Here is a 13,152-nt window from a genome sequence, read left to right as displayed (position 1 = left end):
CTCACTCACTCACTCACTCCATTACTCCTCTTCTTCCGACCTTCGCCTCCTCTTCCTTCTGTCCTCTCCCCTTCCTCATAATCACAATCGCAAGCATGTAAGCACTTGAATAATTCCACTTCACACCGCACCGCATCGCTTAGTATTGCCACTCGCATTCAATCTCATTCATTCAATTCCATTCGGCTCCTTTTCGCGTCCTACCGTACCCTGCCAACCCACGCACCTCTCGACCGACCCACCAGTCCAGGTATCCATCCCACCCGCCGACCCATCCATAAAGAAAGTACGCCAGTACCACCGCTCCGCACCGCATCGAACCGCATCACCGCAACGACGACAACGACAACAACAACAACAGCCCAAAGCGCCACCCAGTAGGGTAGACCCTAGCTAGCCAGCCAGAGCTAGAAGCCAGAGGGAGGAGGGGAGGCTTTTCCTTCCGCCCGTCCATCCTTCCGTCAGTCAGTCAGTCAGTTCGTCCGACTGACTGAATGAATCAATCTATCAATCCCCAGACCAGTCAACAAGATGAAAGGAAAAAAAAAAAAAAAAAAAAGGGAAAGAGGAAGTCTTGCTCTTCTGGTGGTGTGGTGGGAGAGTTTTTGGCAATGTGGTCGGTCATCATGCTGACTGACGGTGGCACGCGGCCGAAGCAGCAGTAGCAGCAACCAAGACACCACACACGATACACCACTGGCCCACCATAACCACGTGGACGCTCCGTGTGAATCAAGATAATGACAAAGAAGAAGAAGAAGAAGAAGACGAAGAGAGCAAAAAGAAAAAGCAAAAGAAGAACAAAGTTCGCCCTTCGCCTCGTCCTCCAATGAGCCACGCTGATGAAGAAGGGCAGGAGGCCAGGCTCTATCAAGTTTTGAGTGAGAAATCTTTTGGGAGAGTGTGCCAAGCGTCATTAGTCTTTTCCTTTTGTCGATGTCGTGCTGCTCATCGGTCAAGTCGTAGAGCATCGTCCGTCGTGTGAAGGTGTCGTCGTAAGGAAGAAGAGCATCGAGCGTCGAAGCCGTTACACGCCCTCGACTTCTTCCGCGTAGTCCAAGTCGTCATCGCCCGAGACTGTGGCGCGTGTCGTTAGCAAACTGAGATTGTCGATGTCTCCCGTCCGCGAGTCGTGAATAGTTTCGGAAGTGTAAATCATTTCATCCTCTTCTTCATCTCCGTCGACGCCCTTAATATACCCATTTTTCTCATCGTACGGGTCGGGCACGGGAGACGGAACAGGAAGGAGCGGACGACCCCTGTTGTGACGGTGATAGCGGGCATACTTACTCGACTCATATTCGTCACTCTCTGGCCACGATCTGACGTACTGGTCGCTGATGTCGCACATGCGCACCAGCTCCTCCGTCTCGACGTCATCGCCATACATTTCTGGCAGATCAAGACGCAGCGCCTGCAGGAAACGGCTGCAATCCAGCATCATCAGGTAAAGACCCTCGACCGAAACGCGCGACACTTCGGCTTCCTTGTGCAGCACGATGATCCGCTCAAAGCCAGCGCGTGTCAGCTCTCGCACGGCGTTGATGCGCTTGCTCGCAAGGCCTCCGGACGGGTCTGGAGTGTCGAAAGTGCCAGGCTGGCAGGGTCCGTTTCCAAGGACCCAGTTGCGGACTGCCTTGGTCGCTTGGCTCTGAATGTCGCGGTCCTCGTGCGATAGAAGAGCAGGCGCCCACACGTGGGCAAGATCGAGAATTTCGCCTTGAAAGAACGAAGGCATCTCCTCTCCCCATCTCGCTTTCGGAACAAGGCTCCACAGATTATTGAGTGCCCAGATGTAAGTGTCCGCAACCACCATCTTCTCCTGGTCGATAGATTTGATAAGCCAGGCGAGTGCCTTCCTCGCCCAGGCGGGAGATGGCGCGCCCCACACAAAATAGGCCACTGTTTGGATAAAGGGTTGCGCGGATGTAGCTGGCATAACCTCGATGCCTTCAAAGAGAGTTGAAAAGGTCCTGTTCGTAATCTCCTGGTTCTCGATACTCGTAATGGCCATAACGATGTCTCCGCAAGGACCGCAACTTGGCACTGATGCATTCTCCAAAAGCTTATTAAGGACAATGTAGCACTGGTCCCTGGGATGCCAGAGATAAAAGAGGTCCGCCTCTTCTTCGGTCAAAGGAAGTTTTGAGGAGTCTTCACTAGCACTAGCAGCCTTGAATCTCTCGTCATCGCTCTTGCAAGCAACGGGCCGGAGGTCGACGTTGCAAACCATGGACGCGACGAAGTGGTTGAAAGAGAACATTTCTGGCTTGGCCTTCTTGCTCATAAACGCTTTGCGGATTTCCGCATACGGCGTCGTGGGTTCAGAGTTGCTGTCGACTGTAGCAATATCCATGGCCATCTTGAAAAAGCCCTGGTGCAGCATCATGGCTCTCTCATGCGGGCCCAACATCCAGATGGCTCTCAAGAGCGTAAAGTAGGTGTCCCAGGGACGCTGGTAAAGCTCCAGACCGTTGGCGGGAACCCAGCCAAGGTCATAGACCATGAAAAAGAGTCTTCTCAAGAAATTCGGCAAGACTCCATCCTTCGGCGCATCGTAAACTTGCTTGAGCTCTGGATTCAGCACGTCGACGCCGTACTCGGGGGCGTACGTTTTGCGAATGCTCTTGAGCATCTCTAAGAGGAAATTGGCAATCCTGGTACTAACGGGATTGTTTCCATCGACAATGTACGAGTAGATGAGCCAGTCGGGCAGCGCACTCTTGTGCGACGAAATCCAGTCCAGAATGAACTTCTTGCAAATGCAATATGAGCCTGTGACGCGGTTGATGTCATCGAGGACTCTTCCAAGCTCTTCAACGTCGCCTGAGCGCCCCGTCACAAGGTAGATATGCTCCAATGCCATGCCCAGTACACAGCTTTCCAGCTCGTGTTTTTCAGAGCAGACGCCGTGGTTGAGCGATGGCAATTGCATGACCAGTCGGCGAAGGAAGAAGCAGTGAGCGCGGTCAAACATGCAGTACTCCCGGATCTGTCGCTCATTATCCTTTTCAATTTCGTCTTCGAGCTCCGCGGGCACTTCTGCGACGGGGTTTAATGACTGTGGGGCGCGGAGGACGTCGGATGCGCCGTGCGCTACAGCAGAGGCTCGCTGGTAGAGCAACATGTAAGCAGAAGTGTGACGGGCAGAGCCGCCGTAGCACTCCATGTCGACCTTGTTCATATCCTGCTCCGTGACGGTGTCGTCGTTGAACTTGATCCATCTGCCGGGCATCTCTGTGGTAGGACGCACTCGGCTGTAGGACCAGTAGTGTCCCTGCTCGACTCCGCCAGCGTGGACCACGATGCCAACCAGCTCGAACCAGTCATCCTCAATCGGAGACTCTGGGTCACTCAGGTACTCGACCTTGTAAGGGCTCATGTTGACGCGTGACGGGAAGTGGAAATAGTCGTTAATCTTGCTCCGGCTCAGGGTAAATGGATCAAAGTCGAACCGCTTGAGGTGCACGATGAGGTTGTCGGGCACGCTTTGTAGGCAGGTGCGCTTGATTGCATTGACAAGACGGCCGCCACATGGCTCGCACTTGTATTTGTTTTCGCCATCGAGACTTTCGCCCTGGACGTAGGCGCGCAAACTCTCCTCCAGCGTTTCCTTGCCCTTAACCTCGAGCGGCAGATTGAAAAGCGTCTCGGTCGTCTCGGACACGTGTTGGCAGTCCCTTGACTTGATCTGGTTGACAGAACGACCACCGTAAAAGTTCTTCAGACGCTGCTTGTCCTCACTAGTGGCTAGTTGGCTTTCGAGCTGGTCCATGAGCAGGCGGAAAAACTCTTCGGTGTCCATTTGAATCGTGACGTTGATGGGCTTCTTGTCGGTTCCCCTGACGCAGAGGGCAAACGATCGAATATCGACTGATCGGCCATAGCTGCTCTGCATTTTTGCAAACAGCTCCTTCATGGACTTCAGCAAGCCGTCTTCGCCAGAGCCTTCGGCCTCGAAGATGAATTTGCGGAACTCGAGGTCCATAAACAGCTGAGTCATGAGAGAATTCATGTAGCACAGGGCCTGGGGGTTGTCAAGTCCAACATAGCCTGTTTCTGATCGGAGTTCTCTGGCCCCGCTGCTGCCGTAAATGTCTTCTTCAGGCAGCTCTCCGCTCATTGCAAGCATGCGGCTGTTGAGATCAATGATTTTTCGGCAGACGGACGAGTCCTCGCACAGCGCAATCACAAGCTCGTAGAGCTCATGGCGCGTCGCAGTATCGAGGACAGGCAGAGTGCCCGGATCGGTCTGCTCCGAGGTCATCGGGAACAAGAACTTGGTAAAGACCTTGACAGCCAGGTCGTCAATGGCGAGAGGCTTCTTGAACGACTTTAGCGACTGCATGGCGGTGCGGAGCAGCTGGGTGAAGCCTAAAACGATAATGTCCGCGTCGTAGCGACCGACAAATGGCTCGTGAGAGTGACCGAGCATCAGGTCGCTCCATGTAGAAATGTAGCCTCTAAGCGCTGCCTCGTTACGCTGATGCTCGTCATATCGACGGAACGTCTTGGTGGTAATCTCGAAAAATTCTCTGGCAGTGCTGGCACAATTTTCTGCTTGTGGAAGCAGCTCGGACAGGACACTCCAGTAGAACGAAATGACCTCTTCCGCGCTAAACCTCGCCTTCTCTGCAACGTGTATGCAGTTGTTCTCAATGGTTTGCGCAATGTCTTTTCGCGCACCTTCTTGGGGAAATGAGAGCAAAAGGGTCGAGTGCATGTCCTTGAGATCAGAGCGACCGGTGAAGGCAGACCAAACGTCGCGGCTGTGCTGCGCCGCCTCCAAGATCGCCTTGTAGCACTGACAGGTCAAGTGCGAGTGGGCAGGCGTGCGCAAGGATGACTGCAAGAAGGAGACGAGGCGCTCCACCAAACGTGCTCCGTCTTTAAAGTAGGAGGACGAGACATCAGGCTCGACTCGTTCTGGAAATGTCAGCATCTTGCTAGACCAAGAAAGAAGTCAACTTACCCTTCAACAAGTCATTGAAGGTCTCCAACGTCATGAAAGCCAGGGATAGGTCGTGTGGGCCAGAAAGTTTGCCGTCAATCAGCTCCTCTTGGAGAATAGCAGCGCTGAGAAGCTGAACGGAGTGGCTGATTAAGTGAACATTCACAGGTCCCTGAGTATCGTCAACATGTGTCTCAAGACGTTGAGGTCTGGGAGCTTTAGGTCGTACGGCTTTGAGATGGGTTTGGAAATCTTTCATCAAAGCCAGGATGGATATCCTCGCCTTGAAAGTCTTGCCCGGCTGGAATGCCAAGGAAGCGAGTTCATCAATGTTTTCGGTGCTCCTGCCACCATAGGTCAAGGCAAGCGATTTGCCATGGGGTGGAAGCAGCCGCAGAAACTCAAAAGTCTACCACAGTGTTAGGAATGCACCGAGCTGGATCAGGAGCAACCTACAGCATGACTAAAGGAATCATCACCGCCGTCCAAAAAGTCGTAAATGGTGTCGTAATTTTTGAGGATTTCCTTTTCCACAGTCGTGATGGATCCGGTGCTGTAGGTGGTTGGCTCTGCTTCTCCAACTTGCTTGACCAGGATGAGGCCCTTGTCCAGTCCCATATCTTCAAGCCTACAATCGTTAGACTCTTTTTGATTGATCCTTTGCCCACAGTGAATGATGAGGACCTCGGGGAAACCAGTCCACTCGCAGAGGCGGTCAACAAGCCACGAGTAGGTTTCCCCATTCTTCACCGTGACAGTCTTGACTTCGGTGCGGTCCCCTCCAAAGGCCTGGAATTTGATGTCCATTGGCTCTCCTGTCGAACCTTCACACGAAGAAGGAAGAGAGGGCTTTCGCAGACGCGGGGACGAGATTTGCAAATCAACCCGTCTCCTGGCTCCGTGAATCAATAGAGTCATGAACAAGAGCGTCCGCTGGAAATGGCGCTCGTCTTCATCTTCCACATCACTGACGTCAGTCATTTTGACCTCGCTGGCCTTGGCGCTCGAGTACGCCTTAACAAGCTGACCAATACAGCGTTCAACAAGCGCAGTGTGAGTATTCAAAATGGCGTTTGGATGCTCCGTAGTGTAGCTCTTCAAGGTCCGGACGTCAAGGTATAAGGCAGAGAGGAAATCGGCCGTCGTTTGTTCAATGGTTCCGTTCGGGGCCTTGAGTAGAATGCGCCAAAGCAGCTCGACACCCACTGGCTCGACAATGCCTTGGGAAGAAATCTCTCCGGCGCCAGAGATTCGCCGTTGATGGTCAATTAGTTGGCGGAGAAAGTCGAACAGCCCTGGCGTGTAATACTCTGGCTCCACCTTTGGCAGCAAGTCCGCAGCGCAGCGGGATAGAAATGAGTTTGCAGAAACCTGAGACTTGACCATTTGTGACAATTGGTGCCACGCAATATCGCGAGCTTGCTGGCTGATTGCATTTTTGCCAACCAGGTGCTCCCACGTTTCTTCTTGCAGCTCGACCGGAAGACAGTCTGGGTTGATGCTAATGAGGTTGAACAAGAGGGTCAAACGGGCTCCCAGTGCGTGGGTCAAATACTCGGACGGTGTGGGCGGTTGAGACTCGACGAATACGCAAAGCTCGTTGGCAACTTGCTCGGGTAGTCCAAGTTCATGCAAGAAAGATGCATCATCTGGCGAGGTCGAGAGGAGCGTTGAGATGATTTGCGCGCTGGCGGCCGCTTGGGAAGTCTTGTCCTCAATGGATTCTGCACAAGTTGCGTAGATAGTGTGCCTGTCCTCAGCAGTTATCATTTCTGGCCTCGTCATGTTGGAAAATTCTTGAAGAGCGATCCTATGCAGATTGTCGGTCACAGGAGTCGAATGCTCGTTGGGGAAGCTCTCTTGAGCAACGTGAATCAAAAGCTCCACGGACTCTTGGCGCATCACTTCGCCTCCCGTAAACCAAGGAGAATGGAGTTGAAGCGCTTTCTGGATGACACAGTTGCAAGCCTTGCGGAACAGCTCTAGGAAGGACCCGGTGAAGCTCGCCACGGGCAGCGTGCGGAGTTTGGAGCAAATGTAGACAACCTCTTCAAGATCCATCAAATTGGCCAAATACGCGAGCACTTCGATCAGAGCTTCCACCATTCGCGGGTCCTGATTCTGCGTTATGGAACTCCAGAGGGCATCGGTCTGGTCATGACCATAATGATGGTTGACGGCGAGAAAGCCAATAATGTTGCCGGAGCGGGACACCAGCTGTGGATGAGAGTCGATTCCAATAATGTAGCTTATGACGTCAATTTCCAACAGAAATTCGCAAAAGAGATCGAGCAGTCTGGTTCCCTCCTGATCCTTGGGATTTCCGGTCCACAGAGTGACAAAGCGCTGGCTCATGGTCTCGACCGCCCAGATTCGATGATTCATGTGACTTTTCAAAATGTACTCCTTCAGGGTCTTCAGGAACCAACATTCGGCAAGCACGACCGGCTTAGACGCCTGCGGGTTTTGTGCCGAGGTGGTACCCAGAATTTCCTCAGCATGCTCTCGAGCCTGTTCATGGTCCAGCTCCGCGAGCCGGAACAAGAGCTCGCGGGCAGTGAGGACGAGCTCGTTGCACAGCTCAACGGGGGCTTTGAGGGAAGCCCTGATTTCGCAGTCCAACTCGGTAAACAAGAGGTACAACGAGCTTGCCATCCAGCGAGGGTCCAGGCGCAGTCTTTGCCATGGGATCGGGCGTGATGCGAGGACGAGATTCTGGATAAGTCGCAAGCTTTCACTTGCAGCAGCGCGCAGGTAGTTGTTGGAGAGTCCAATCTTCACAAGGCCAACAAGATTCTCAAACTTTTCGAGTTCCTTGACGAAAGTCTTGAGAACAGTCCCGGAAAAGCCCGGGATGTCTCCGTCCAAGATGTTCTTAACCAAAATCCAGAACGGGACATCTTCCGAGCACTTGAAGAAGTTGGCCAGATTCCTCATGTGGATGGGCGACACGAGGAGAGAGGTTTTGTTGAAAGAGGAACCAGTTTGCCGCAAGTACGCCAGTTCGACGTCTATTATTTGGGCGACACATGTGCTGTAAGCCTTCCACAAGTGAGACAGAGCCACCTCTTCCACTTGTTCGTTGTCGAGATGGAACGACTCGGCGTAGGGGACTTGTCGGTTGAGAATGCACTTGAACATTTTGCCGATACACTCCCACGAAGTGGCCTCCTCGAGGTAAGCAGCTTGAGGACTCACCATCTCGCGCTTAACCTTTGTGGCGACTTCACGAAGCCATTTCGTGATCAGCGTCAACTCGCCCTCATTGCTCGGGTTTTGCACTGCAGAGAAAAAAAATCAGCATTTGCCCATCGGGCCTTGATCTCAAGGACTTACATGGCTTGGCCAGGGCTCTGGAGATGCCAGCAATGGCGGCTTCACGACCGTGTTCACGCGCCCAAGGAAATGAGTCAAAGACATTTTCCGTCACCATGTCGTCTTCGTCATCATCAGGAATCTCAATGACATTGTCCTGGTGGTCCTCTATATCTTCGTCGTCATCGACCTCAATCTCGACGACGGGAGGCGAGTGTGCAGAAGAGGCAGGAGAGTCGCGGGGGACGGCGGTGGTAAAGGGCGATTCGGGTTTAGTCTTGGGAGAGGGTTGGATGGGCGAGGAGAGAAGAGTGCCGCTCGAATCGGTGTCGTGGTCGGCGTCCATAGCCTCGTCCAAGGATGCAGATGCGGCGGGGTGGGAGGAAGGTGCGCAATCGTTGGGAGGGGTGGATTGCTGCGGGGTGCGGACGTTGATTGTCATGCGGCTTGGGGTGTGGGAAGCGTGGGCGCCGTTGGCAGTGGTTTGCTCGACGCCGCCGTCGTTGTCGCCGTTGTTGGGGGTAGTGGGCGCGGCGGCGACTTGGTGGTCCAGCCTTGCGACTTCTTCGTCGCCTTCGATGCTGGCCGACATTTTCCGGACTGCACGGCTGCCGCTGTCCAGGCGGGGTCGCTTGAATCTACCGGGGGAGGAGTTTGTGTCTTCCATAGAGTCGCGGCGCTCTTGTGTAGACTCCAGGGTCGCTGGCGGAGGGGTTTGCCTTAGGCTGGGAGAATCCATAACATGATGGACCTACCGCTGCGGGATCAGCAGGGGACAACGAGGACGAGCAGCAGGCGCGGCAGCAGCAGCAGCAATAAAGGGGTGGTGATGGGGAACAGAGGTTGAGAGGCGGGCGGGCGTACGTGAAGCTCTGACAGGGAACAGTACGCACGGTTGCCTGCAATTGGATTTGGGCGGATTCGCGGAGACGGGGCGCGAAGGTGCTGGCGGCGGGGACGAGAGGCTAATGGCAGCAAAAGCAGCAGCAAAAGCAGCAGCAGCGGTAGACAGGGCAGATTGAGCAAGTTGGTTGTGGGTGTTTGTCGAACGTCTGGCGTCGACGAGCCGTGGTTGTGTTGAACGCGTCTTCCGCTGGCCGCGGGGGAAGGAAATCAATCAGTGCTGCTTTTCGGTTTGGCGCCGCAGCGCCCGCCCATGCATCAACGACGTCACAAAACACCACCTCCCGTCCACCATCGACTACCACCAGACTGCAAACACCACACCTGCGCCATGGTTCTTCACAAGGTCGATTCACCCTACACTGCGACAAAGTGGTTCGTCCTCATCCTCGTCTCCAGTTCGGCGACTGCGACTGATTGGGCCACATTCCTAGGCCCATTGTTCCTCCAGCCGACCATGATATCATGCTCGAAATGCTGCTGAGGTACGTCTTGATCCTCTCATTGGTCCATGAGCTCTTTTTCAGGTTGCGGGTGTGTCACAGCCCCTGTTTTGAAGCACAAAAGGAACACCCCGGCAGCCTGTCCCAGCCCCCCAGCCGCCACACTTCGACGACCTCTAGAGATGAGGCCTTCTGGCGCTGCTGCTACATCCAGGGAACATTCATCAGTACCGCAGTCACGCCAAGGGAACTGTCGTCCATAACCACAGTTGCGTCTAGAGAGCTGTCGCTCGCGGCGCAACTGGACCCAGAGGGCATCATATCTACCAACACATCCTAATGTGTCGTTGACATTTCGTTTTGCATGGACATGTTGCTGACTGCGCAGCTTGCTGTCGCCCATCGCCCGCTACCGCGCCGATCACATTACACCGTCCAGAGGCAAACGCGACAAGAAGCGCAAGAGGCGCCAGACGCAATCTGACCCGCCGCCGCCGCCACCTCCACCGGCGTCTGCCATTGCCAACCACATCACCGTAGGCATCAACAGCACCACGCGCCATCTCGAGCGCTTGGTCGAAAACAAGGGCGCCAATGCTCTGCCCACCATGCCGCTCATCATTACCTCGCAAAGCCCTTCGTCGCCAGTGGTCTCTCATCTGCCCCTCCTCTCTGCCGCCGCATCTTGCTCTCTGCCACCCTCCCAAGCCACGCGCATCGTCCCGCTGAATCCCACCGTCGAGCCACAGCTGGCCGCCGCCCTGGGCCTGCCGCGCGTCGGTGTCGTTGGCATCAAAGCAGGTGCACCGGGCGCCGCGCCCCTCGTCGAGTACGCCCAGAGCAAGCTGGAAGCAGCAGATGCGCCCTGGGTGCGCGAGGCGCGCGCAGCGGAGTACCGACCCGTCAGCATCTTGACCGTTGATCAGGGACGAAAGGGAGACGGCAAGATGAAGCCTTCCTAAATGCTACCTAGCCTTCCAACCGACCAAGAGACCATCACCATCACATGCAACGATTGTCCTCCATGTACCCAAAATTAGCAAAAGAGGCGAACGACGGCGCGCAACAGCGATAGCCCCCGGACGGCCCGCCGCCCGCTGCCGGGAGAGGCGGGGCGGAGGGAGGGAGCAAGGAGCCTCAAAAGCCAGCCGACGAACCATTGAATGAGTAAGGTGGTGGACCGGGAAGCCGCGTGTAACGGCCGCGCGTGAAGGCATGGGAGGGCGCGGTAAGGTAAGGTTTCACGGCTGACTATGCCCCGCGTCCAAGAATGAGCACCTTTTCTTCGTCCAAGGGTCAGGGGCTACAGCGCACAGCTTCGCAAGACGCAAGAGAAACATTTTTCGTTTGTGCTGTTGTTGTCCATTGTCAGACGATGGATGAAAGTGGTCAGGCAGCAGAGACTAAGGCGTCTGGTGGACGAGTCAGAAACAGATGATGGGATACCGCTGCCGTGCTGTATGTACAACCATGAGTCACTCACACCTCGTGCCGCATCCACGCACCGCACCGCACCGCCACACAATCTCAACGTCAACGTCTATCCAACACTTCCTACCCCTTCCCCCTTCCCAGAAAACAATGCTACAGTCAATATCAAACAAAACCAAAAGAAACACCAGCTCCCTGGGCGCAGCAGCCAATGTGGCAAACAACCAAACCTTCGCGTGGTGCAACCATGCCAACGACAGCTCCCTGCCAGCCCTACATTAGCCCACGAAGCCAGGAAGCGCCATGAAAAATTACATGAAATCTTTCCGTCCCTTTCGGCTCGAGCCCTACGACGTACCCCCGCAGCCAACTGCTGTCCTTGAATCAAGGAACCTACCGTGCCCAAATACATACGAAATCCTCCTCCCGTCGTCACGCTGCTGTCAAGGCCGTCGATTCCTGCGCGTCTCGTCCCGTCCCTGTCGCCCGCTCCTCTTGACAATGACAGGACTGACGTTGACAGGATGGATGGACGAGCGGGAGGTAAAGTGCCATCCATCTCATCCTACATGCGTATAGTCAGTCGGGTAGGTAATCCTCCCGCGACACACCGCCCAGCGGCGTGGCGCCACATATCAAAAGCAGAGTGTGCGCGCTGTCGCCGCACGAGGCATTGTAGATTTTGCGGGCAGGAAAGTTCACGAGTGCTGTGTTTTTGATTTTTGACGTGTGCTGCTTTCTTCGTGCGCGATTCAGGAATGGGAAACACGGTTGGATCAAGTCATTCCTTTTTTTTTTTTTTTTTGTGTTTGTTCATATTTTTGAATGGCGTCTGACAGTGTCATCATTGATCGCCAAGTACTCGCACGAAATAGAGCTACATGTCAAACACGCCAAATCCTAAGCCCCAAATCACATGTAGATCCCTGAAAAGAAAAGAGAGAACGAGGGAAAAGAAGAAGAAGAATATTTTCTATGTTCCTAACACGCGCGCGACATGAAACGTCCATCACCTACTAGAAAGAGAGATCAAAAGCATACCCAAAGACTCAAGAAGTGAAGACAGCCAGCCAGCCAGCCAGCCAGCGACCGGGCAAGGAGAAGCAGAAGAAAAGGAGAGTAGAATATGTATGCACAGAGACATCCAACAGGTACCTATCTAATCAGAATACCCCAAAAGAAGGAAGAAAGAAAGAAAGAAAGAAAGAAAGAAAAGTGCAACGAAGCATCAATGGCTCATCCAACACATCACACCAACCAAATATGCATCCACCCACCCACAGCAACATTCGTGCGGACTTCAGATTCTTTGACTCCCTCCCTTCCATTGCCCTGCCCTGCCCTTCCCTGCCCGCCCAAGACGCTGCGATGCGAGATGCATGGAACGCTAGGGAGGCAGAACAAAGAAGCGAGCGAGCGAGCGAGCGATCGACGCCACGCGGTCTTAGGAAACTCGACACGAGTCGCTTCCCAACGCTGCTTCTGTTGTTTGATGCCATGGTTCGCTCGCTCGCGTGGCGTCGGGGTCGGCGTTGCATCCACGGGCGTTGCGATGAGCCACAAGGTAAGGTAGGTGGGTGGATCGATCGAGATGGGGAGGAGCTGATGAGTGAGGTGAGGGAATGGAATAGCGACTGGAGGGAAGGTGCTTGGTTGGTTGGTTGGCAGGGAGCATGGACAGATGGATGAGGTATCAGGTGGATGCAGCCCATCCAGTGCCTGACAGGAGAGGAAGTCGACGCTGCTCTTACTCTGCTCTGGTCTGTCTGCTTGACTTTCACCTCATGATCCCATCCCAGATCGCCAACCCTGCAGTACAGCAGTCGAGAAAGATAACCGAGGAGGCAAATCGGCGTTCAGTCAACTCGACACGACACGACTCGCCCATCGCGCACGCTCTCCCTACACAACAAGGGGAGCAGAGCAGCAATCAACCCACATCCACGTCCACATCCACACCCACAGACGGAAGCAAGCAAGCAAGCAAGCAAGCAAGCAAGCAAGCAAGCAAGCGCAGCCGAGCACTCAGCCCCGCACCGCACCGCACCGCACCCTTAGCACGACAATACGCCGCCGCCAGTCCTAAAGAGAACCTAGGTACCTAGGTAC

At 54.5% G+C, this 13,152-nt stretch overlaps 2 protein-coding genes across 2 annotated transcripts; one reads left to right on the top strand and one right to left on the bottom strand.

Annotated features, from left to right (window-relative positions):
• Positions 1 to 846: 846 nt before the first annotated feature.
• On the bottom strand, positions 847 to 8,273 carry IWZ02DRAFT_303294 (uncharacterized protein). Its single transcript, XM_066763967.1, has 4 exons — positions 5,408 to 8,273; positions 5,181 to 5,360; positions 4,973 to 5,123; positions 847 to 4,926 (listed from the first exon to the last, which is right to left on the bottom strand). The coding sequence occupies exons 1-4, from the start codon at positions 8,150 to 8,152 to the stop codon at positions 1,028 to 1,030; spliced, it is 6,975 nt and encodes a 2,324-aa protein (XP_066622002.1). The 5' UTR covers positions 8,153 to 8,273; the 3' UTR covers positions 847 to 1,027.
• Positions 8,274 to 9,424: 1,151 nt separating this feature from the next.
• Positions 9,425 to 10,863, top strand: IWZ02DRAFT_303017 (uncharacterized protein). The gene is made up of 3 exons (XM_066763965.1): positions 9,425 to 9,544; positions 9,604 to 9,654; positions 10,001 to 10,863. Exons 1-3 carry the CDS (start codon positions 9,501 to 9,503, stop codon positions 10,572 to 10,574), a joined length of 669 nt encoding a protein of 222 aa, XP_066622001.1. The 5' UTR covers positions 9,425 to 9,500; the 3' UTR covers positions 10,575 to 10,863.
• The last annotated feature ends 2,289 nt before the right edge of the window (positions 10,864 to 13,152 follow it).

The sequence above is a fragment of the Phyllosticta citriasiana genome (genome assembly GCF_038021145.1).
Source record: "Phyllosticta citriasiana strain CBS 120426 chromosome Unknown IWZ02scaffold_8, whole genome shotgun sequence".
Classification (NCBI taxonomy): Eukaryota; Fungi; Ascomycota; class Dothideomycetes; order Botryosphaeriales; family Phyllostictaceae; genus Phyllosticta; species Phyllosticta citriasiana.
Note: the sequence above shows the minus strand (reverse complement) of the source record. Positions and strands in the feature narration are given on the sequence as shown.

What these genes read in the sequence shown, in the direction of transcription:
- IWZ02DRAFT_303294 (XM_066763967.1), bottom strand. Translation starts at nt 8,152, where the DNA reads ATGGTGAGTCCTCAAGCTGCTTACCTCGAGGAGGCCACTTCGTGGGAG. An exon ending in ATGATTCCTTTAGTCATGCT is followed by an intron (nt 5,361 to 5,407) that starts GTAGGTTGCTCC and finishes ACACTGTGGTAG; the next exon opens with ACTTTTGAGTTTCTGCGGCT. An exon ending in CTTCAATGACTTGTTGAAGG is followed by an intron (nt 4,927 to 4,972) that starts GTAAGTTGACTT and finishes TGACATTTCCAG; the next exon opens with AACGAGTCGAGCCTGATGTC.
- IWZ02DRAFT_303017 (XM_066763965.1), top strand. Translation starts at nt 9,501, where the DNA reads ATGGTTCTTCACAAGGTCGATTCACCCTACACTGCGACAAAGTG. An exon ending in CCCTACACTGCGACAAAGTG is followed by an intron (nt 9,545 to 9,603) that starts GTTCGTCCTCAT and finishes CCACATTCCTAG; the next exon opens with GCCCATTGTTCCTCCAGCCG. An exon ending in ATGCTCGAAATGCTGCTGAG is followed by an intron (nt 9,655 to 10,000) that starts GTACGTCTTGAT and finishes CTGACTGCGCAG; the next exon opens with CTTGCTGTCGCCCATCGCCC.